The sequence below is a fragment of the Lampetra fluviatilis genome, chromosome 5 (genome assembly GCF_964198595.1).
Source record: "Lampetra fluviatilis chromosome 5, kcLamFluv1.1, whole genome shotgun sequence".
NCBI classification, from domain to species: Eukaryota; Metazoa; Chordata; class Hyperoartia; order Petromyzontiformes; family Petromyzontidae; genus Lampetra; species Lampetra fluviatilis.
In genome coordinates this window covers 15,024,363-15,048,830 of record NC_136279.1, presented here as the reverse complement: position 1 = coordinate 15,048,830, position 24,468 = coordinate 15,024,363, and the positions used below count along the sequence as shown (strand labels likewise).

General features: G+C 47.1%; 1 protein-coding gene across 3 annotated transcripts; it reads left to right on the top strand.

The window, feature by feature from the left end:
• The first annotated feature begins 297 nt into the window (after positions 1–297).
• Positions 298–24,183, top strand: LOC144932640 (protein Aster-C-like). Of its 3 annotated transcripts, none has more exons than XM_078856901.1 (18): positions 298–344; positions 4,197–4,268; positions 6,283–6,367; positions 7,340–7,443; positions 8,287–8,382; positions 9,303–9,383; positions 12,201–12,286; positions 12,996–13,413; positions 14,402–14,540; positions 14,707–14,856; positions 15,064–15,185; positions 16,539–16,675; positions 17,974–18,077; positions 18,969–19,148; positions 19,581–19,632; positions 20,212–20,319; positions 21,031–21,145; positions 23,637–24,183. In XM_078856901.1, the coding sequence occupies exons 2-18, from the start codon at positions 4,215–4,217 to the stop codon at positions 23,712–23,714; spliced, it is 2,109 nt and encodes a 702-aa protein (XP_078713027.1). In that variant the 5' UTR covers positions 298–344; positions 4,197–4,214; the 3' UTR covers positions 23,715–24,183. The 3 variants fall into 3 exon arrangements, with proteins under 3 accessions (XP_078713027.1, XP_078713028.1, XP_078713029.1); XM_078856902.1 differs by lacking the exon at positions 298–344 and adding an exon at positions 432–867; XM_078856903.1 differs by lacking the exon at positions 298–344 and adding an exon at positions 5,447–5,607.
• The last annotated feature ends 285 nt before the right edge of the window (positions 24,184–24,468 follow it).

The following is a 24,468-nucleotide window of genomic DNA, read 5'->3' as shown; positions in this document are numbered from 1 at the left end:
CAACAACAACACACATAGCCGGCGTCAACGCCACGTGCGTACAGCGAGGAATCGATTCCTGAGAATCGTCGCACGACGACTTCCAGAATCGACTCGCGTGGTCGATATCCGCCCGGCCACATCCATGCGCGCCACCTGCATTGTTGTGATGACGTCACGCCGGTTGCGGAGGGGGGGGGGGCGTGGGGAAGGCGGGGGGGTGGGTGGGGGTGTAACAAGGGCGGGGCTTTAACACGGGCGCATCTCCCATTGGATGACCCCCCCCTAGTGGGCGTGTTTTTATAGTGACATGGGCGTGGCTCCGGTCTCGCGGATACGGGAAGGGGGAGACTCCCTCGCTACAGGTAAGCGGGGGGGAGATGGTGAAGAGGGGGGGGGGTCCTATTGGGGGGACTCTCGACACTTTTGTACTCGTTAATTGCCCGCGTGGGGTCGCGATACCCCCTCTTTCTCTCCGCCTCGTCACGCAGCTGTCGCTTGCCGGGCTCGCGGGCGCTCCGGGGTGGCTGTCGCGAAGCTCCGCGTAGTCGTGTGGGCCCCCCACCCCCACGACGGCGAATTATCTCCTGGGGGTGGCAGCGGAGGAGTTCGGGGGATCGCGGGGACCCCCACTCCTGTCGTGTCTTCCAGTCGCTACCCCCTCGCCTGACTCCCACTGCCACGTGTCTCACCCTGCTCTGCTTTCGCTCCGTGCCTGAACCCCCCCCCCCCATCAGGCGCAGCGCTTCCTCGTCTGTTGTCACTTTCCTCATTCTCCCCTTCCACATCACCTCCTCGAGCAAACCTCCACGAGCCCAATCATTTATTTTCTCTCGATCGCCCCCTAACCACAACTCCTTCCACACCCCCACCTCCGGCTTGGCGTAGGTGAGTGGTTCGCTTTTAAGTGTTGAATTACAATGTATTATTGCCACTTTGATTGCAACCTCGTTGTTGATACGTCTTTCGCACGTGGCCAACATTGGTGAAGTATGGTCAAACAATCTCCGCCACCAGCACGGCGTTGTCGGGCTTCATCCAGCAGTTGATTGACCCAGGAGCTCCAATGATCATCGTGCGTTCAGATATTTGTTTAAAGATCCCAGCAAGTATCGCTGTGTTGGGTGTAACCAGTGACATCGCGGGTAGATTGGCACCTGCCACGTTAACGTGGAATTCGCCACGGGCTCAGGGCAGGCAACTGGAGACGTGTAGAAGCCGGCTTGCTTCAGCTTGTGGCTGTGTGTGTAAGGTTGGTGGATGATGGATGTGAGACGGACAGTCCCGGTGTGTGTGGAGCCTGTCACGCCGAGTGTCTCAAAGCGGGGTTCGTTTACACCGGTGACGATATCTCCCTGGAGATGTCACAGAGTGGGGTGATTGAGTGAGTGAGTGGATGGGTGAGTGAGTGAGGGTGAGTGGGTGATCAGTTGTTTGGTAAATGCTGAGTGAGTGGATGGGTGAGTGAGTGTGAAGTTGGTCAGAAGTTGGTAGGTAGATGCTTAGTGAGTGCACGGGTGAGTGAGGGTGAGTGGTTGATACGTTGTTGGGTAGATGGTGAGTGAGTGGAGGGGTGAGTGTTTGGGTAGATGGTGAGTGAGTGGAGGGGTGAGTGGGTGATCAGTTGTTGGGTAGATGCTGGGTGAGTGAGTATGAAGTTGGTCAGAAGTTGGTAGGTAGATGCTGAGTGGACGGGTGAGTGAGTGGAGGGGTCAGTGATTGGGTAGATGCTTAGTGAGTGGACGGGTGAGTGGGTGATAAGTTGGTGGGTTGATTATAGTGTGCTGATCTTTAAAGGTGCATTGAACATTTTTGATACTCCTACTGGTACTCCTGCTGTTATGGAGTGATTCATGCTGCCAGCTATTGCTGCAAAGTTTGGTCGTACATGATATGTATATCGTTTATTGTTCAATTTGAATCACAGTTCTATGATCACTGTTACATTGTTTTATAGCTTTACTTTGGTGATTTCGAAAACGTTTTGGTTTAGCCATTTTTGTTTGTTGTAGTACAGAGTTAGACTGATAACTTTAATCTAAATTGTCTTATGGTTGTTATTGTTTGACTTGCATCCCACTGGGATTTTTGCACACAACGTTGATATACGGTGCTTTTTGTGGAAGGCTGTTTTTTCCTGAAATTTTCTGTTTTGCGTAGTCACTTTAAGATGTTCCTTGTTCATGTTTTTGTTTGTTGCGGTTGCACCCGAGTCAAGAGCCGCATGGCTCACAGGGCTATACCTAATCAATGAAACTGAACAATGAGATAATGAGTGCGTGGATTAGTGGATAGTCAAGTAGTGCCTGGGTAGTTGAAGAGCAGTTGGGTCCGTGGGTGAGTAGGTGGAGGAGTCAGTATATGGATGGAGGCTTGAGTTTATAGGTGAGGTGTGCATGAGTAAGTGAATGTGAGCAGAGTTGGCTACGTAAAGTGCTAAATAAGTTTGACATACTGTACATATATAAGTTCATGAATAACTTGAATGAGTGGGTGGGTTAATCGTTGCATGGGTGAGTATATGTATGTACGATTAACTAAGTGGGTGAAACAAAAAATTATATACATTTAAAAAGCTATATATTTTAAATTTTACCAGGTAAGGCCCACTGAGATTAAAGGTCGTTTTCGGAAGCGACATGGCCACAAATGAGAACTCAACGAGAAGTGGCTTATCACGTGGGAATTTATAGCAGCCAAATACTCTAAACTCGCGTTTCTAAATGTACCCGGAGAAAAATCCACGCCACCACGGGAAGAACATGCAAACTCCAAATATACAGCAGGCGTCAAAGTCGGGATCGAGGGAGTTAACAGCTTGCCACATGAGCATATGTGAGTGGTTGTATGTGTAAATGGGTGAATCTGCAAGTGGAGCGTGTAAATATATGATGAATAGGTGGATGTGTGCATCAGTTGAAATATGTGAGTACTATACATTAATGTATGAGTGGGAGCCTGTGACTCAATGGTGGAAAAGGAATTAACTTCATGAATTCATGTGATAAGAAAGTGTTATGAAATGAGTGTGGAAATGATGGTGTGAAGTGATATGAAACAAGCTGATTCGGTGTGGTTTAAGTGAGTGGAAATACCGAGTGGTAGCGTTTGTTGGTATTGAGTGAGTTCATTCGGAGTGGGTTAGAGAGTTGGGAGTACTGTATTGAGTGCAGGAGTTAGACACATCTGGTGTAGCGAGTTCCCAGCTACACATAAGATGTGCCCTTCACTCAATTATCAGGCTTTTGCTCCACCGCTTTCTTCTATTTCAATGACTTTGTGCAACTCTGGTGATGTATTCAATCAGGAAAGAACTCACAATCCCCCACCGCGAGATAGCTTCTGTGTACAGCTGTCTCATCACGCTGTTCCCTTCGCCAGGACCTTGCCGTGCCATCTTCCTTCTCAGCCCACCCCACCCCACCACGCCATGAGTTATATTGTAAAAAAAAAAATAGTGGACAATACCCCCCTAAAGCGCAAAATCTACTTTTTTAATTTGTATTATGCTTCGTAAGTGAATGAACCATGAGGTGTGAGTGAGCGAGCGAGCGGGTGAAGTGGATGCAATTGACTCAGTCAGTCTCAGGGTTGGGGAGAGGTGAGCGAGTTGGTCAATGGGTCAGTTCACTGAGTAAGTGGCTGTGCGAGTGGGTGAGTGCAGCAGAGTGTCTGCACGTGTAGGGGCGCAGTGAATAATACATACCCTGTCGATGCCCTGGCACGTCCACACCTGCCGGCCACGTCTGTCCTATTGTTGCTGCTGCTCGAATAGAGTTACCAAACTGTCCAGCTATTTTATGTGCAGAATGACGTTGTCATGCTCTTTTTCCACGAGGGTTCCTGTCAAGTTTTCACAGTATGGGGGAAATGACTGTTATGTCTATGCTAATTGAGCAGTAATTAGGTACGAGGGAGTGCTGACCTGAACCAGCACAGAGTTTGCCACAAAACGGTGACGAGGATTGCTGCTCTGGCTGCACCACCACTGGGGCTGGATGGGGGAGATCGGCCTTTCTAAACCATCACAGGCCCATGTGGCGGCTTTCATCGAGCAGTAGACTATTCCATAATGCCCCACAGCATACGGTCCGCAGCGAAACACATAAATCATATTACAGTTGGCGTTTCTTTCTGTGGCTTGCTGTGTTTTTTGTGTGCAGTGTTCCTGTCGTATTTGTTTTAAGGCGTGTGTGTGGGTGCGTGTTTGTGTTTAGGTGTGATCTTCCAACGTCATGGACTCGGAAGCAAAGAAGGCGACGGGTGCAGAGGCAGACGCAGTTGAGAGGGTGAGTCTGGAGAAGCGGCAAATTCACAAGGACTTGCTCAAGTATCTGAGCATTTCTGTTTGGTGCACTCGTTGGAAATTGGCAAGTAACTGATTTAGTTACGTGTGAGTCCATTATACCGCTGGAAATGCTATGCCATGCTTCATTATAATGATTAACCATGGTTACTGGATGAAGGCCTCCCCCCCTATCCCCCCCAGCTGCCACCATCTTATGATCCTGCGATGTAATAATCCACCTGGCACCTGCACACGAGCTGGTCTCATCGCTCCATCTCCACGGTGGACGTCTCTCGGACCCGTTCCATTCCTTGGATTCAACTTCTATAATTATGCTTGACCATCGGTCATCATCCATTCCAGCGATGTGTCCTGCATACTTAGTTTTGTTTTACAATTTGAATCCATTTATCTTGCATACATTCTCTAATCCACGTGTTCCTCTTTCTCTCTCTCACTGCTATTACAAGCATTCACCTTTTCATGCTTATTCTTGGTTCTTTCGGTAAAGCCACGCAGAAGGGAAACAACAACAACAAACAACACACCTGATGATGATTGCTTGTGTTGCAGTCGAGACGTCGTGAGAATTTTTGTTGTTTTGTGTTTGTGTTGTTTTGTTGTTTCTCTTCTGCGTGGCTTTACCGAAAGAACCAAGAATATGAATCTCTGCAGTCACGAAAGCTTTAAATCAAAATTTAACCGACTCTTCATGCTTGTTTGTGCTAATTTCAGTTTTTGTTCAATGTTTGCTGTTCATGACCATGTTTGTGAATGAGATGTTACAGCGGGTAGTAGGGCACTGATTAATAACTTTTTTTCACATTGGTATGTAACTTGTTATTGTTCAGTTCAGCCAAAAGCACTCTAACCTGCTACCGTCCACCCCTTTATTTCATCACTTTCATTCCGGTACACCTTCAGCAGCTGTCCTAGATCTCAGGATAAATATGGGCAAAACTAAAGGTCATGTACAACATATTTTCTCTCATTAATTTTAGCTAAACAATATGTGTAAAATAACGAATATAATAGGACTACGTCAAGGATTGACAAAAGCATAAAATGTTGTATCGCCAGATGCTTTCTGGGCTTGGCTGGCTCTGAACCAACATTGCTGTTCACGAATGTTTTCTTGAAAACTGGGTTGTTGTTTGCCCGACTCGGTTCACAAACCAGACAACTAGGTTCAGCCAGGCGTTACGGCGGCAACTTACCGGGCCAGCCCGGCACCAAGCGGACCTGGGTGACTACACCAAGGAGACTGCTGAGCATGGATTTCATTCCGCGCCTTGCGTTCTTACCCGGGCCACCCTCGGAACTAGTTGTGGTGGCAAGGGGTCAGTGCCATGCCTCGCTGTGTTACAACTTCATGGCCATGGCGGAAAATAAAGGATAGATGTTAGCTTCGGAATGCATGTATCAACTAAAGCCTGCTTTGGACGTTCGCTAAGAGAGTGTTTGTTTAAATTGCTTGCCAACGGGTCGCTGAACAGTAGGGACGGGGAGGGTGCGGCCCATCGAGCCGCGTGGCTGACGGGAGTGTGGGAGCTCATGCCAAGTTTATTGTCAAGTCTATAGCTATCTCTATATCTCTGTCGCGAGCTCTATACCTAGCTAGCTTTATTAATTTATCGAGCTAGTTATGTCCCTGGAGTCATAGCGTTGCCAAGTCTTTTGTGCAGGCTATAGCCATCTAATCGGGGTTTGGCTAAGCCAGGCCACATGGGACTGTGCCAGACTTGTTAGGTGCTAACTGATAGGCATGTGTGTGTTCGGAGCCTGCCCATGAATGGTGAATATTTGATCCCATGCCCCCCCTAGCTCGACTTGGCCTTAACAGAGTACCTGGTGTGGTGTGTAAACATCGGCACTGGGGGGACTTAGGCAGCCGGGTGTGGTGTTGACCCCCAACCCCCTTTGTGTGCCGTTCCAGCCTTTGTAGTTGCTTGCCAAAGTAACGTTCTCCAAAAGTTTTTTGAACGAGGTTACATGGTGGATCTTTGTCTTTGTAGGGAGGGAGTGCCCCCTACCGGCAGAGAAATGATGTCTTCCGACGCATCTTTAAACATCTGCCGGAGAGCGAACACCTCGTCGTGGGTACGAGGCTCTGCTGTTACACGCACCTGCACACGCTCGCACAACCGTACTGCCAATGCAAGGCCACGAGCAGAAACGTCGGTGTGTGTGGGTGTGTGGGCATTCACAAAGGAAAGCAGTGGTGTAGTGGGTTGCACGCTGTACTACAAACCCAGTGACCTGAGTTCAATTACAGTTCACGGCCACCACCAGTGACGATAATCTTAACCGGTTATGGGTCTCCGCTCGGTTGACTCAGCCTTCATTGAGTATTTGGTGTGGTGTCTAAGCATCACAACTGGGGAGACAAAGGCGGCCGGGCATGGTGTTGGCCACCCACCCGCTCGTGTGCCATGCCTGCCTTCATAGGTATTCGCGAACAGCACTTTCTCCAACAATCTGATCAGGCTATACGAGGGATCTTTGTTTTTTGCATTTACGCCAAAATGTGCATGAGCTTGCACACACCTGTAGGAATGGACGTTGCACCTAAACACAAACACTTCACGTGAATACACAAGCACGTGTGTGGCGGCAGCTGTACTACACACCTACTTGAGTTGTCAACACTGCCGGTGGAGATGTGCCTATCACGGTATGTGATGTACGTACTCTTGTATGGCGTGCAGGAGATCGTGTGCACTGCTGTGGTGAATGTATGTACTGAATACGCTGTTGTGTGCTGTGTGTGCTCTGTCATTTTTACTGTGTGCACGTTTTTGGAAACACATGCTGTGTACGCTGTGCATTGTATCGTGTTGTTTGAACTCTGTCGCTGTTATATTCATTAATTCGGTAGTATTGTGTGTGTGTTGCCGCTTACAGACTGCGATGCTGCATGTGCACATGAGATTGCTTGCGTGTGGTTTGTGTGCTTCCCACACTGTGCACTGCGTTCCTATGGGTACCTGAGCTGTGTGCCGGGGGTACATGCGAGCGTGCTGCCCCCCCACACTTATTGTGTTTATGTCGCTCGCTGCGCACGTCTCCTAGACTACTCGTGCGCGCTGCAGAGAGACATACTTGTTCACGGACGTCTCTACCTCTCCGAGGGATGGATCTGCTTCCACTCCAACATCTTCCACTGGGAAACGCTGGTGCGCGTGATTGTCGAAGTGTTTTTTGTTCACGGTTGCTGAGCATAGGCCCAAAGGGCTGAAACGCCAAGCAGCCAGCACCAAACAGACAGCACTATTAAGGCCGTTATTGATTTTTGGGTTAGGCGAAATAAACTTGCACTTTGAAGAAGGGCCATTGCCTGAAAAGTAGCAAATTTGTATATTTTCCATTTTCAGGCCACTGTTATTGAGCGGTTTGAGTTTTTTTATTTGTTAATTTTGTTTGCGCACCAAAGGCAACGTGGTATCACCAGGTGATTTTATTACTGGAACGTTCTTCCTTCTGATATTAAAAAACCACTTGAGCTATGCATTTTTTTATCTAAATTTAAAACTCACTTCTTTATAATTGCATTTGTGTTTAGTTTGTTGTCCTTCCCCCGCACCTCCGATTAGGCCTGGGTCACCAAATTGACGAGAAAAACTAAATCACAGCAATGAAGCAAACAAAAATTGGAACAAGTACTAAAAACTACCATGTGTGGGTGTGGGGAATGGTGGCGCAGTGGACTGGCGACCCGTGTCACCAGTGACGATTATCTGAACTGGTCCGGGGCCTGCCGTAGGCCAACTCAGCCTCAAATGAGTACCTGGTCCGATGTATAAACATTGGTATTCGGGAGACAATGACGGCCGGATCGTGGTGCTGGCCACCCACCCCCTCGTGTGCCGTGTCGGCCTTCATAGGCGCTCGCTAACAGCACCTGGCCCAAAAGTTTATTAAGGCTATACGGGGGGGGGGGGGGGGTCTTTGTGTGCGGTATCGGGGTGAAGCACGTGATGTGTTCCACCCGGTTTGTTGTGGTGTGCTGTGTATTGCAGTTGACAATTCAGATGAAGGAGATTACTGTGGTGACGAAGGAAAAGACAGCGAGGGTCATTCCCAATGCCATTCAGGTGTGCACGCAGAATGAAAAGGTGAGCATTATTCCCACCAGCCTGCAGCATCACACATCACTACACCCCCCAGTGAGTACTACGTCACAGCCCCACATCACTACACCACGTCACAGCGGTCGCGCTTGCGATGCACTCTGCTGTAACGTATCACTCCACAATACTGCCCATCACACCGAATATCATCACAACAACAGCTATTTACAACCCTTTGACAGTCTACTGCTGAATTAAGGGTTTTCCCCAATCGTGGGGGTTGTTTGACCATAATTCTCCATACTGGTCATTGCGGGTGGGTGAAGGGTGAGGGGGGGCGCCCTTCGTCATACTGGCCAACACCAGGGCTCGTGGATCCAGAACCGCTGAGGGCCTGTGGTGGGGGTGAGGGGTGGCGCATTTTAGGCGCGTTGACTGTGGGGTTGTTTCATCACGGTTCACCACCCGAGTCACGGCAGGTTGGTGAAGATTCCTACACAATGGGAATGCAGCACGCAGGCAAACTGAGATGCCAGCCAGTATTAAGGTATATGTATATAGCATCACGTTACTTGCAAATATTATCCTCATGTCAAATGCAAGCTAAATGAGTGGGAAAACAATGATATTAATGAAACGGTAATTGGGAAACAATATAAACTCGACAGTAAAAATTATAAACATAAATGTTTGAATTCTCTGGTTCACTGAGCATTGGGTAAGCTGGTACATGCCTGGACACGACCTGACTACACACCAAAAGAAAGCACATGTATAGCCGTACACTCCGACAAAAAGCGTTGTGTGCCGGTAAACAGGTGGTGATGTCAACACTGCGTCTGTACCAAGCGAGGTGCACGTTCGTACTGTGTGGTTGGTGAGAGCGATGTGCGCAATGCATCTCGTTGCTGTGTGCGGTTCGGCACATGTGGTGTGGTGCGATTTTCGTGTGACTGCGGGCGCAGTATTTCTTCTCGTCGTTGGGTGCAAGGGACAGAGCGTTCCTCATGATCTTCCGGCTCTGGCAGAACTCCCTGCTTGACAAGGTAACGCACTTCATGACTAAAGCACTGCTTTTCTTGCAACATGCACCATACTTCCTGTTATAAGACCTGTTTATTCACACATCACTGTATAGAATGTTTACAGCCCCATTGGATAAGTAATTTCAATGCGAGCATTGTATGTATGTATGTTGAACTTCTTTAGCATCGTACATAGCCAACCATGATAATTAGAGGTGCGAGGGGAATGGGCAACAAACTAAACACACAAAGCGGCATTATAATCATAATAAACCATGATCTGTCCACTATCACATGACAGCCTCTCCAAGACATTGCCGCCTCTCACAGTCTTGCATAGAAACAATCCCAGCTAGTTCCAGCACACGAGCTGAATTCATCATTCTGTCGCTCCATCAATCCGCGGTCGACATCCCCGTGGGTGTGTTCTCTATTTTGGCTGCCATTCTTTCGTTAGTCTCAACCACTTAAAGCTTAATTCTGCAGTGATCGATTAACATGCTGTGCAGTAATGGCGAGATATAGCAGCATCATCAGCATTATCCATAGTTTGTTGACCTTGAAGCTATAGATGGCAGCCTTGGTGTAAGTTTGGGCAAATGTAAATGTCACATTGGTGTGTTTCGTATCATCATCAGCCATTGTCTACCCACTGTTGTATGAAGTACATTGTGTTGTGTGGAGGTGTCGTGCAGCGCAGTCAAATGTCGTGTTGGGGTGCGCATGCCACGCGGCTGGGCATCACAAGGTCAACCTTCCTTGTGGTTATGATTTATAGATGTGCAAGCTGTGTGGGTAGGCTTGATGTATCTTTGTGTTGTGTGGCCGTCTGTAATGAAGTGTGCAAATGTTCGTGTAGTCGTTGTGCATGACTTGGTGTGTCTGAGTGTACACACGAGTGTAGTTGTACAGACCTGGATAAGGGCCCCCATTATGCCTGTGCAGATTGCGAGGGTTATATGACCATACTTCACCGTGCTGGTCAGTGTAAGTTAGTGAGCGTGGGGAGCATATATGTGGAAGCATAGAAGTACAATACAACAATGGATGTTGCTGTACTGCTCTACTGACCAGGACGTAGGCAGGTGGCAACCTGGGCTTGATGTAATGTGCATACAACTCTGCTGTTGGTGGTGTGGAATGTACTGTGCAAATGTTCATACTGTAAAAACTTCTTTGGAAATCTGTATTGTTTAGTTACTTAATTTCTTGTGTAAATTTGACTATGCTATGGTTCTTTCGGTAAAGTCACGTAGATAGAAAGAATTATAACAAAACATTTTTCCTGATGACGATTGCTTGTGTTGCGATCGATACGTCGTGATATTTTTTATTATCTTTATTTTTATTATTTAATTGTTAATATTTTTCTACGTGACTTTACCGAATGAACCATAGAATATGAATTCCTGCAGTCACGAAAGTTTAAAGTCAAAATTTAAATTTGACTAGTTTATAGATATTTAAAATAATTATTGTTCATAATTTGTACTTCAACCTCACTTCATGTGGAACCTTACTCTTGTATTGCGATTTGGGGCTGGTGACACGGCTCAGTGGCAGCGCGTTGGCACCTTTTGCAGAGGTTCACGGTTTGAATGTGGTAGCCACCCTAGTTATTACTGCAGTGTCACAACAATAATAATTCTATGTGCCGGCTGCTTCCCCTGACGAAATTGCCTATTTCAAGGCGGGCCATTGTGGGCCGGCGTCAGGGGCCAAATTTGCCAAATTCGAGAATGACACCGCAAATTACTCGTAGCAGTCATCGCCCCCTACTGACATACTAACACCCCATGTCACTCTGGCAAATGAGGCTATCCTGGTCTCTTGAGTTCTCACCTGTTGAAGCAAAATAAAATTTTAACTTCTAAAGTACTTTGAGATGGTAATTATCATAAGAAGCTACATACATTGAATGATAATGTTGTACATTTGGTATTCGCACAATTCTCACAATTCACAAACATAACGAAGGCAAAATACTTCACAGATTAATATAGTCTTCCAGTTGCAAGCAATGTGTAATCCACATTGAGCAAATTCCGTGTAATTTTTTAAATTTGGCAAATATGGACGATGATGCCTTTCTCTGCAATATTAATGTTTTTGGCTTTTGTTTATTTTCCTGCTGTGTTCACGCACCACGGACCTCCCTTATAAACTAGCCTGGAAGCTGGTTAAACGGGATCATCTGTGTAGCAAATCAAACAAACTCGAACACAATGGTCTCCTCATTGTGAATGACGTCATGAGAAATTTAACGTCCACTGTGAAGCACACGACATGTATCTGTACACTGAGACCTCATTTACCAGTGGCAAAATATACTGATAGGGTTTTACCCTTTCAACTGGTACAAAAACTGACACCTTTATACAAGGCATCATGTTTGCAATAACCACAACACAAGCAGTCAAAATGCAAACAAAAATAAACAACTCTGATAATGATAATGATATGGACAGTGCATATCATTATCATTATCAGAAATGCAAACAAAGAAAAATAACTCTGATAATGATATGGACAGTGCATATCATTATCAGAGTTGTTTCTTTTTGTTTGCATTTTGACTGCTTGTGTTGTGGTTATTGCAAACATGATGCCTTGCATAAAGGTGTCAGTTTTTGTACCAGTTGAAAGGGTAAAAACCTATCACTAAATGTATCTGTACTGTTAATACACCGCCAGGAATAACTAGGGCGACCTGACGGATCAAACTGTTAACCTAACTTGGGGAATATCCACGTAATAATTCAAAATAAACTTAAATGAGTGCAATGTGAAGATAGGCTAAGGTGTACTGGTGTGTGTTGTGTGTATGTTTGCGATCAGACACTGGATAGTCGGGAGTTCTTGCAGTATGTGCAACAGGCGTACGGAAGTGACTCAACGCTACACTCGGAAGGAGATGAACACGCGTGCGTGCAAACACACAAACCCACACACATACCCACGCAGCCATACACAAATTCACATTCAATCAGCTTCAGGCAAGTCCTGTTGCTTGTGACCAAATCACCCAGAAGCTCCTGATGTCACCAGTTCTGGAAGCTAAGCAGCCTTGAGCCTGGATAATTCTCGGATTGGGTGACTGGCATGCATAACAGGTGTTATAACTTACAGGGCTACCTTGTCGGCAGTAGAGGACATTGCCGCAAATTCCATTGTTGTACCATACTTCTATGCTCTCACATCTTTGCTGCGCTCGGTAGAGAGAGCCCCTCGTCCAGGAGTGGATTGACAAAGGGCTGTAGAGTTTGAATTCCAATTTGACTTGTGGTCATGCTAAATGTCAGGCTCATGGCTAGCCCAGCTTTAATGACAGCAATTATAAGTACACTTATAGAGTTGGCTGGTCATCAAAATTATGTCTGTGCACTTCAAATGACAGCCTACTTCTAAATGCGCTGGCCATCTGGAGTTAAATTCAAGGTGCACCCTCGTACTGGTGGTGTGGGAGATGATGATAATTGTGATGATGATTTTGATGGTAACCATGGGGAATTCATGTGCATGTTTGTAGCGTTAACATTTCACTACAAATCCGACAATAAGTGCTCGCTTTCCAACACATGCCCCAAAAGTCTGTTGAAGGCTATACGGGGGATCTTTGTCTTTTTTGTGTAGTGTTGGCGATGAAGCCGAGGAAGCCTCAAATTCAGCCCCTGAACTGAGTCCACGCACTCCTCGCACGGGCGAAACCACACGCACCGCGCTAGCGCCGGTCACCGTACGCTCACCCCGCAGCCCCGACAACGGGCAGCCCTTGCAAATCGCAGTATCTCCACGCACACCCCACACTCCCAACACTCCCCACACACCCCACACGGCCGACACACCGCACACCCCTCACACGCCCGGCAGCTCACGCTCTGCCCGCGCCGCGGTCACCCCGAGCACGCCGAGCTCCTCTGCGCACGCTCCACACGGGACGCGCACGCCCGACAGGGCTGCCACGCCAGACGTCAGCATGGGATCTCCACGAGCGCCACCAACCCACCTGGCGTCCACCTCTCCACACGGCAGCAGAGGAGATCTCTCGCAGGTAGAGAGAGCGTGTGTGTGAGTGACCTGACAGGCGGACTGGTGGTATCGTGATGAGTGCACCGTACCGCTATGAATCCGGCAACCCGAGTTCGATTCTGACCTGCGACCATCATTGGCAAGTAATATCTGAATCGGTCCTTTTGCCTCCTGTAGATTGAATCAGGCTTAAATGCTTACCAAGTGTGATGTATGGACGTCAGCCCTGGGGAAACTAAAGTGATGGCACGTGGTTCTGGCCACACAACCCTTTCGTGCTCTATGCTAGCCTTTATCGATGCTCATTAACTGCACTTTCCCCAGAAGCCTGCGAGCTATACAGGGGATCGTTGTTTTGATTACCTGGCTCATTGGGTCATTCTGCAGAATCTTTGCGTTTTAACTTGGTTAACAAAACAAACACTCGTTTACATTTTTTGCTGTTCCAATTTTGCTCTTGCCATTGCGTCGTGCTTTTTCATTTCTGACTTGGGGTTGAGAAATTCTGGTGAAGGTCCTATTGCACATGTAATGGCATTGTGTAAATGTAGGCAAGTATTTAAACTTTCAGCCAATTCTAACTTTAATGCAATCCTAGCATTTTATGTAAATGATGAGAAACTCATCAGATAATAGTGATGAGTTACAGACTCAGACTTTATTATATCAGCTGGTAATGCCCCATTGAGCTAAGCAGCTCTGTTACACGGGCAACCACCCCCAAGACCATCGGCAGTGGCGGCAGTGCAGGACATTGCAGGGTGGACGGAATGTGCAAAGTAACAATAGCAACAAAAATAATTTATACGAAACAATGTCTTTTACAGTAATTTGTTTATTATCGCCCTTAGGCAGTGCCAAATTGTCCCCACAGTGATCAGTGGGGGGCTGTCTACACAGCCCCTGAGACACAGGCAGCAGTAGGCAGTGATGGCTTTATTGCACTGATGATTCCCAAAATAATGAGTGCAGCCATGGCTTGAGGTTCTGGTGCTTGTGATGGTGTGCAGGTGGATGGCCTGGCCATGTCAATGTTGGGAAGAGAAACGACCCCTGAACCACAGAGGCGGGATTATCCCTCCCCTGAGCTGGGCCCCGGAACAAATCCCTCCACGGACGACAGCGATGCCTCTGAGGGTACCCCTGCAGGTGATTCAGCTACCTGGGGAACGTGGTGCCTGGCATCAGGCCTATTGTGTCGATGGCATAGTGTATGGTGTATGTGGTTGGCACGGTATCTGGTGTGTGTGTGGGTAGTATGGTTGCTATTTGGAGAATCTTGGAGTGCCTATGGGATGTGCATGGATATGTGCAGGTGATGGTGTGGACAGAAAGCCCCATACGTTGCCACCGGGCCAGGTGTGCATCGACCGCGAGGTGTGCGTAGGAATGGAGAAACTCGAAAAGCTGCTGTTCTCCGACTCCTTGTTCATGCGACGCTTCCTCCTGGCTCGTAAAATCACTGGTATCCGACACAGCAATTCACTCGAGACAGACAGCATGGACACATGGCACACACAGCATGCACTGAATTATATCTTGTTTTATAATCGGGTATATACACTGTGTTGTGCATGGCGGAGTGTACGGTGTTCGCCGTGACTATCCTGGTCTCCTGTGTTCTCACATGCTTCAACAAATTAAACTTTAACTTTTGTGGTACCCCTTCTAGACGTGGTGTGTAAACCATGGGAGCAGACCAAGCCTGGCACTGAGCAGCGCTCTCTCACCTACACCATCAACCTCAATGGCGGACCCTTTACTCCCAAATCCTCGACTGCCACCGAGGTGCAGGTGAGATGTTGCGCGATGGCGCACAGCACTCGTGGCAAAGCTTGGCAAGCAACGTACGCGACGCGCATGGCACGGCATGTGCGCAGAGCACGGGTGGCATGGTATGGAAAAATGGCACGATAGCGACAACAGATATCATTGCTAATGCCCCATTCCCCACTTCAATGCGAGACAAAATTGTTACAAAACAAATTGATATTAGCCTTAATATATGACCTCTGGGATGGGAGTGGTGGTGCATTAGTTCGACTCGGGTCTATCCTGGCCACGACAAACATCCGTGATGAGTATGTATGTTGAACTTCTGTCGCACCGTACGTAACTGACCATACTGATCTGGGGTGCGGAGGAAGGACAACAAACTAAACACAAAAAGCAGCTCTAATTAAATAAGTTTTCAGTCTAGATTTTAAAGTGCATAGCTCCAGTGGCTTCCTAATATTGGAAGGAAGAGCGTTTTAGACAGCAGCAGAAGCGCATCTGAAAGTGCGCAATGCAGTGACCGTCTTTATTCGATGGTTAGCCAAAATATATTAACCTGTCCTGTTGTGTCCACCACTCCCCCCTTCACTAATCTACACTGAACCAACATGGTTCAGTATACTCAAACAATCCCCATGACCCACACGGCTTGAATGCCCTCATTCAGCAGCAGATTGATAACATGGCTGTACATTTACAAGGGCAGCGTAATGTAGAGTCAAGCCTGACTGGGATGTATTCCACTGGGTTCTATGAGTCTGGTTCTGCTGCTCTGGTTTAATGTATGGCTCTCATTGGACACACCTGGACCTGGATGGGCTCAGCCTTTCCCCTTTTAGACTGGCATGTTCGAGCCATGTCAGCACAGGGCCCTCACTATACAGGTGGCTTTCCACTGGCTAGTTACCGATCCAAGCAAACGCCAAACCTCCAAGCAGCAGTGTATTGACAAATGGCTGTATATTCTTGGTTCTTTCGGGAAAGTCACGTAGAAGGGAAACAATAAAATAATAAAAATATAAAACAATAAAATTCTCACGACGTTTCGACTGCAACACAAGCAATCATCATCAGGTGTGAAAAACACAGCAAGATGAATGCTTGTGTTGCAGTCGAAACGTCGTGACAATTTTTTTATTTTATTGTTTCCCTTCTACGTGACTTTACCGAAAGAACCAAGAATATGAATCCCTGCAGTCACGAAAGCTGTAATTCAAAAGGGCTGTATATTATTTAACATTACCTTCATATTTCTATTGGGAACTGTGTTCAACCTCCAGGGCTCCCAAACAGCCCGAGAGGCCATGTGGGACAAAAAAGTGGAGTCCTGTGTCCCAGAACGTTATTAAAATGTGTTTTTTCACGCGGCAGATTATGAACAAGGAGTCATCCGATTGGTTAGTGGTGGTCTCAGAGGTGGCCACTCACGATGTCCCTTACAGCGAGTACTTCTTCAACCGCAACCACTTCCTCCTGCAGAGACTCAGCAGCCACACCACCCGTCTGCGGTAACCGTGGCTACCATTATTCACACTGTCCCTTTATCATCATCATCATAAGTGATCAATCTGCTGCTGGAAGAGGGGCCTTCCGTCTGCTGCTTCACAGTGGAAGCTAAAGATCCTGTGACGTCTTTCACAAGAGCAGGTTATTGTGTGCTGGCTTAGTCGTGGTCCAACTTTGCCAAAATAAAAATATTACTACCGCAAATTACTCAATTGGAATATACAAAGCAATCATCGCTCCCACTGTGTAAACTTGGCAGGACCCTCGGAGAAAGTCACGGGACTGGTGAGGCTATCCTGGGTTAACAAGGGCTCGGCACTATATCCGTTCTGATAGTAGTGGCAGAGTAAACTGGGGGAGCGTTACATTGGCTGGTTTCTATGACTTAGCAGAATCAGACTCTTAATTTAGACTGGAAGAATCTGATGAGCTATGAAGCTCTTTTGCACAGTTGTCCAGTCAGGGCGGGTCAGATGTGCATTTGAACTGGTCCTGCTCACCCATTTTTTCAACTGCACCTACCAGCTAGGTGAAATACGGTCTGACAACTCCCATGACTGACATGGGAGGCCTTCAACCAGCAGTGGCTTGCCAAAAGGGCTGTACATTTTACGTTTTAGAAAATGTCTCTGGTTTTGTGCGTAGATTATGGGAATGGAGTCCTATTTGTAACCCCGTGAGGGAGTTGCAACATTTTAATTGGAGACGGTGCGTGGTGCAGTGCGTGCTATGAGTGCGTGCTGTGGGTGCTATGTGTGGTACAGTGGGGATCTTAACACTTCACCCGTAACACTTGGGCTTGCCCCGTGACCTGCCAACGAGCCTTCTATACTTCACGTGCCCTCAAAGTGCAGCACATTTGCTGTGGTGACATCTGTAAATGTCAGTGGCTATTGCTGTGGGTGTGTGCTGCTCAGCAGCAAGGTCGTTGTGATGTATTGTTGTTATTGTATGCTCTATTGAAACAAATATGTCAATGCCGAGATGACCAGAATAATAGTGCAGGCCGGAAAAACCACAAGTTCAAAACAACACACAGAAACGTGTACAAAATGCACTCCGTCTTTGTGCAGTGCATTGATGGTGATCGAAGATAAGACGATCACGATGCACTTCAGCGCTGGTGTTTTTTTCCAAAATGCACAAAGGCGGTGTGCCTCTTAGACAATTGTGAGTGTTGCTTGAAACTTAACCTTCAGCTAACCAAGAGATGAAATGAACCCATTGAGACACGTGAAACAGCATTTCCTCTTTTGCAAGGGTTACGTGGGCTACATTGTGAACGTATGTGTGTGTGCAGGATCTCATGGGAGGTGTGCTTCCGTAAGCAACCCTGGGGTCCGGTGAAGGCGCTCATTGACAAGAGCTCTTCCACCGGCCTCGCTGAGTACTTCGCTCTCCTTGGTGCGTACTTCTGGGTGTGGCGCGGCGGCGTGGACCTCGGTGTATGTGTGTGTGTGAGTTGTGGTGTGATCGGTGCCGTGTGGGCAGGGTGTTTGCAAGCGAGGCTCCATCTCTCACATAATGCTTCCCATGAGGACATTGCCTCGAAAGCCTGTGCAGAATATACAGGGTGAATATTTGCCTTTGTGCATATATACGTGAATGCACGTTTTTTAATCGCCTTACCCCAACAGTCTGCTAGGGTTACATGTGTGATCACTGGCACATTCGTGCCCAGCCAGTGTTGGGATATCATGGTATGGGTCGTTTTCCACTTTATATTTACTAAACTAAACTGGAGCCAAACTGTGCTATGCTGAGCTCAGAATATCTTAATCCAGCTTGGGGTCAGGTAGCGGTCAGCTTGGGGTCATCTTGGGGTCAGGTAGGGCTAGGCAGGGATAATGACACGGTTAATTAAATGGCGTCCAACGAGATGGAGCCTTCGAGTGCTGGATAAGTGTGCATGTATTTATCAATTTGTGTGCATGCTATTTTTTGCATTGCTGCATCATCTGCATGCATAGTAACATCAGCAGCACGGCATTAGTTCTGCGGTGGACAAATACCTGGACGGACTTACGCTATTCCACTGTGTAGCGGTTAGCGTCTTGCGCTATGAACCCGGCGACCCGGGTTTGATTTCTGCTCAGGGCCAACAGCAGTAACGATTATCTGAACTGGTCCTGGACCTGACCTAGGTCGACTCAGCCTAAAATGATACAAAGGCGGCCGGGCATGGTGCTGGCCACCCAATCCCTCGTGTGCCGTGCCGGCCTTCATAGGTGCTCGCTTAGCAGCATTTTCCCCAACAGTCTGCTAAGGTTATACGGGGCATCTTTGTCTTTGTAGATTCGGAGTTGTTGCGTGAGGAGGCCAGCAGGCACGCGCAGCCGCACCCAACTGAGCTGAGACAGCGCACACAGAGCCGGCGTCGGGACGTCCGCGGAGCCGGGGATGGTGGCGCCACTTCCAACAACGTACACCACGCCGCACCACGCGCCAGCCATGGGGACCGCACCAAGGCCGCCGGTAACGATGCGCTGGTCGTACGCACCGGGCACCACATTCCCCTCCACAACGTTGACAAGCGGAGATTGAAAGAAATCCCAGTAGACACTGAGCTGTCCATGGACAACATAGCGATCCACCCGTGAACTCCGAGAACCAACAGACACATTGAAAACCGTCGACTGCACATCAACTAAATCAATTTCATTTACTGATCCGGACTTAAACCTCTGAGTTGTTGTCAATCTGGCCTTATGCAATAAAAAATCCTTACACTGTACTATAACCCACTGTCCACATATCAACATTGGATTGCTCAAAACATCTGCACCAAGACGTGGCGCATTTTTTGTTTTGTCTATTGTCGCTAACAGACAGTATCGTGTGGGTGTGGCACGTTGTGGATCTTGTTGTGGTGTGGTGCGGTGCGATGCGCAATGTGTCTGTCCATAGGTGTTGGTGCCGACACTGGGATATCGCGTCTGCTTTTCGTCGTAGCAGTTGTGTAAGTAATCATCAGCATGAACCCATCACAGCTTACAAGACCAGTGTTGTCACTCTAGTTTACACGCAACAATTTGCACCATGACCCCAGTAACATTATTTCAGTATATGCCGCATGGAAGAGCAGTGGTTCAGTGGTTAACGCACTGTTTTATAAACCCAGTGGCCTGAATTCAGGTTCAGACCAGAGCTAACAACAAGAGTGGCGAGTTATATCTGAACCTGTCTTGGGTTTCTCTCTTACATCTCTGCACTGACTTACATGGTGAAGTACGATAAAACAACCCTCATGACCGATACAGTATCGGAAGACCTTCATCCAGTAGGGAAATGACAAAGGACTGTAAATTATATTATATTTTCACTCTTAATTATGATACCACCTGTTAAAAAAAAACTATCCACCACAATTAAGTGAGGTCTTGAGGAGGATCTAATGTGCTTCATGTGTGGTGTCTTTGTGTTGTGTGCTGGTTCTGCATACATTGTGGTGCAGCCTGTATAGTGTTGCTTCCCTGGCCGCTTGTCATGGTCACGGTGCAGCAGACTGCGTTTTGCATGTCGTGTGTACGGTGTGCAGGCTGCTGATGCTGGTGTGCCTTAATGCCGTGCTATTCTACAAGCTCCGAGCACTGGAGCACACCGCACACCGTCTGTCTGCTTGGCATGCCCTGGGCACACAGGAGAGGTACGTGCAGCACACACTTCCTGTGCGGGCTTACGGCACTAGACCACATCGCAATAATACTCCATTCCCTCCACTGGATCCAACGTCCAGTCCTGGATTAATTTCAAGATCGTACTAACCGTCTTTCAAGCTCCTCCGTGGACTTGCCCCTGCTTATCCCCTCCCCTCTCATCTCACTCTTAATTCCCACTACACACTCCCCTACCTCCCCTCTCATCTCATTTCCAGCAACCGTGGCTTTCTATTGAAGACCCCAGGCAACCTTTGCCCAATAGAAAGTCGCTCATTCTCTTCTGCTGCCCCTGTTGTTTGGAACACCCCTCCCCCGATATCTGTGCTGTTGACTGCCTTCCCCTGTTCAAATTCAGTCTCAATACTCTCATTTTCTTTCTCTGCCTAAAACTGACCGCCCCTCCAAATAAATGCTATTTCTGTACAGTGCTATATAAAAACAATTATATTTGTGCATTTGAATGCAACTCCTTGTGTGTGCAGGTTGATGTTCTTGTATCCAAGTGCTGTGTCCATGTCTTGTGTGATTTTGTCAATGTGCTGTGTGTCCATGTGCTCTGTGATTGTCTATGTGCTGTCTCCAAATGCTTTTGTGATTGTATGTGTGCTTTCAATGTATTGTTTCATTGTGTCCATGTGTTGTGCGATTGTGTCCATGTGTTGTGCGATTGTGTCCATGTGCTGTGATTGTGAGTGCAGTGCTGCTGGCAGTGTGGACTGGGATTGGCTGGAGCTGCATCGAGGAAAGGTCCGCCGTGCCGAGGTTCAGAAATGGAATGAAATCCTGAGAACCAGCCTTGCCGTACTGGACAAGGTGACCAAACACAAACACACGTGCCCTGATGTAACATGAACACAGCCGTAAAAGGTGGCTAGTGCACAAGTTGTATTTGTAACTGTGCCATTGTGAATGCCAGGTTTGTCTGTATGGTTACATATACACGGGCACACACCAGTGCGGTGGAGTTATCCTCTGTGCATGGACACGAATGTCAAGGCCTTGTGATGGTGCTACAAGCTGTGGATACATTGATTGGTTCCTTGCCATGTAAGAGGCTCTAAACATGTTGGTCAATGACTTATCCTCATCACAGTGGATGAGGTCAGTTCGTGTGCAAGAGTTTGATGTATTGCCACATCATGGCACCGTGGTGGATGGCAGAGGTGTGGACTCGAGTCATGTGACTTGGACTCGAGTCAGACTCGAGTCATGAATTTGATGACTTGCGACTCGACTTGGACTTGCATAACAATGACTTTGTCCCACCTATGAGATGTGGACTCGAGTCATGTGACTTGGACTCGAGTCAGACTCGAGTCATGAATTTGATGACTTGCGACTCGACTTGGACTTGCATAACAATGACTTTGTCCCACCTCTGGTGGATGGTGACAGCTTGTGGAGGCCTTCATCCAGAAGGGAATAGATCATCACTCTTTGGTTCTTTCGGTAAAGTCACGTAGGTATAAAATTAAATAGATCACGACGTCCGGGCCTCAGCAGCAGACCATACTTTCCCACCTGATGATGGATGCTTGTGTTGTGCCCGAAACGTCGTGATTTATTTTATTTCATACCTACGTGACTTTACCGAAAGAACCAAAAAGTATGGATTCTTGCAGTCACGAAAGCTTCAAATTAGGAATAGATCATGGTTCGTGACGATGATGGCAGTGGCTGAGACAACGCAAAACCTGGATGGACCACATGTGAGGGAGATGAGTCGCGGGAATTCTTCTGGTTCTCAGTGCCATAGCGTCGTGGGTTACAGCAGTTGGATATTTATACATCTTCCACATCCGAGCTGTGCTGAGCGAGTGCGCCGCGGATCAGTACGCCTCACGTTATGCACAATTCGTAACAGCCAGATGTAGATGATGTGATGCCGTGTGTCTTTCAGATATGATGAAATCAGATGGCTTTTGTTGTTAGCCCTGCCCCTAACATGGCTTGGCCCCAGATTCAGAAGTCTTGTGAGGCCACCGTAACACAGCTCAGTTTTGGCTTTGCATAGCAAAATATCAGTGGAAATCTACCCGTGCTGTGCTGGCCCTGTACTGGCACAGGTCAAATGTTTAAGTGGAAAAGGGGTATCGGTGTTTATATTTATCGTGTGGCAGGGATGGTTGGTTTTTGCTCATTGGCTGGCAAAGGAAAATAGAATGCACTATCTCATGACGTTTCACTATGAAGGCCAGGTGGCCATTATGGTTAAAGCACTGCCTTGGTATCAAGTCATGAGTTCAAATCTTGGAAGGTGGTCTACACTATAATAAATTCCTTTCAAGTGTTGATAATGAAAGCAGCATATCTGTGTGCCTAGATAAATATTTTAATCAATGTATATTATCTGCTATGACATACAGATCCATTACATGAACATTAACAAAGAAAATGGAATAGCTCAAAAGTGCACAAAGCATGGAGAGATGCACGCTTGTAATTGCAGAAAGAGGAACACATGGATTAGAGAACATACAGATATTGGAGACATTGACAGTTAAGAAAAATGGACATGGCCAGGACAAATTAGGACTCAAAAAGACCCTGGCTGGTGGGTGAGACTAACAGTGGTAACAATGGAGTGGCAGCAAGTGGACGGAACATATCCAACAGCATATTACCATGGAGATGGAGCAATGAAATAAGCTGGTGTGCAGGTGGTAGACGTAGCTTGACTGAGGGGTAGCAACGGCCTAGGGAGGCCTTCATTTAGCACTGAATGGCTGATCATGAGAATGATAGGCACCACTTTGTGGAAAGGCACACGAGTGGTTGTCTAGTTGGGACCAACCTCCCCCATCAGGGAATCTTTTTATTTTCACCAATGGCTCGGGGCTGACAATGGAGAGGAATGCTGCTCGATCAATCACTTGAACTGGGAGTTGTTGACTCTGCGCTGTCTTTTTACACGCTTTGATTTAACTCACTGTCTGTTGTCATATCCTCAAATCTTGTAACTCAATTTCAACCGTCTTCGCAATGTCGTATCGACTGCAAACTTGGTATAGGTATGTCATACTTATGACAATACTATATTATATCATTAAAATAAAAAATAAATATTTTTAAACAATCTTTTTTATGGGTCTAATTGTCCACGCTCAACTCACGTTGCCTGTAAATCACCACGGCCTCTTACATTATGGCAAGCTTCGGGGAGCCAGTTCCTGGAGTCGTGGAGTTCTGCCATTACGAGTACGGTACATCTCATTAAAGCGTGTTTTTAAAAAAAAGTATTTTTAAATATTTTATTTCACCATTGTTTCTACATAACATGCATTCTCCTTGTCTGTTGTTTCAGATGAAGCTGTGGCTCGCTGGACTGCAGAAGGATTTTCTGATGAACAACAGCAGTGCATTGCACACACAAGCTCCATGAACATGCTCTGCACCATCCATACTATGCACTTCATATCAGGGGGACCACACAAGAATGTGCACCATCGTGCACTGTTTACACCACGTTGTCCTCATTTCCCTTGGTTGATTTTGTCGTATTTATGTTGGTGCCGTGCAATTGAGATATAGTTATGTCGTGTTGTGTGGGGTTTTGTGGGCTTGCATGTGGAAGTGGGGAGGGGTTAGGTTTTTTGTGTGTATCAGCACTTTACCAGCAGCATGTGACACCTCTTGTGCTGTTATACTGCGTTACTGATGATCTTATTTAAAGTTACACTTTTTTGGCAACGATCGTGTTATCCATCGTCTTTTCTGATTGATTCATTTGAATATCAAATTATTTCCCCCACGTAATCATGTTTCTCTCTCAGAATGTGCTGCTTTTACCTGACCATCTTTGGTTTTTTCGGTAAAGTCACGTAGGTATAAAATGAATCACGATGTTTCGAGCACAACACAAGCGTCCGTCATCAGGTGCTTTCCCAACTGATGACGGACGCTTGTGTTGTGCCCGAAACGTCGTGATTTATTTTATTTTATATCTCCGTGACTTTACCGAAAGAACCAAAGAGTATGGATTCCTGCAGTCACGAAAGCTTCAAATCAACATAGTTTATCTTTTAACCTTATCTATCTTCCATAAGAGGTTTTTTTTTGGATTAGATCGCGTAATGCGAGCCCTTTGATCTCATCCTTCCTGTCTATTGTCAATTAAAATAGCCTTTCCAACAGTA

What these genes read in the sequence shown, in the direction of transcription:
- LOC144932640 (XM_078856901.1), top strand. Translation starts at nt 4,215, where the DNA reads ATGGACTCGGAAGCAAAGAAGGCGACGGGTGCAGAGGCAGACGCAGTT. An exon ending in TCTTCCACTGGGAAACGCTG is followed by an intron (nt 7,444 to 8,286) that starts GTGCGCGTGATT and finishes TGTGTATTGCAG; the next exon opens with TTGACAATTCAGATGAAGGA. An exon ending in TGTGCACGCAGAATGAAAAG is followed by an intron (nt 8,383 to 9,302) that starts GTGAGCATTATT and finishes CTGCGGGCGCAG; the next exon opens with TATTTCTTCTCGTCGTTGGG.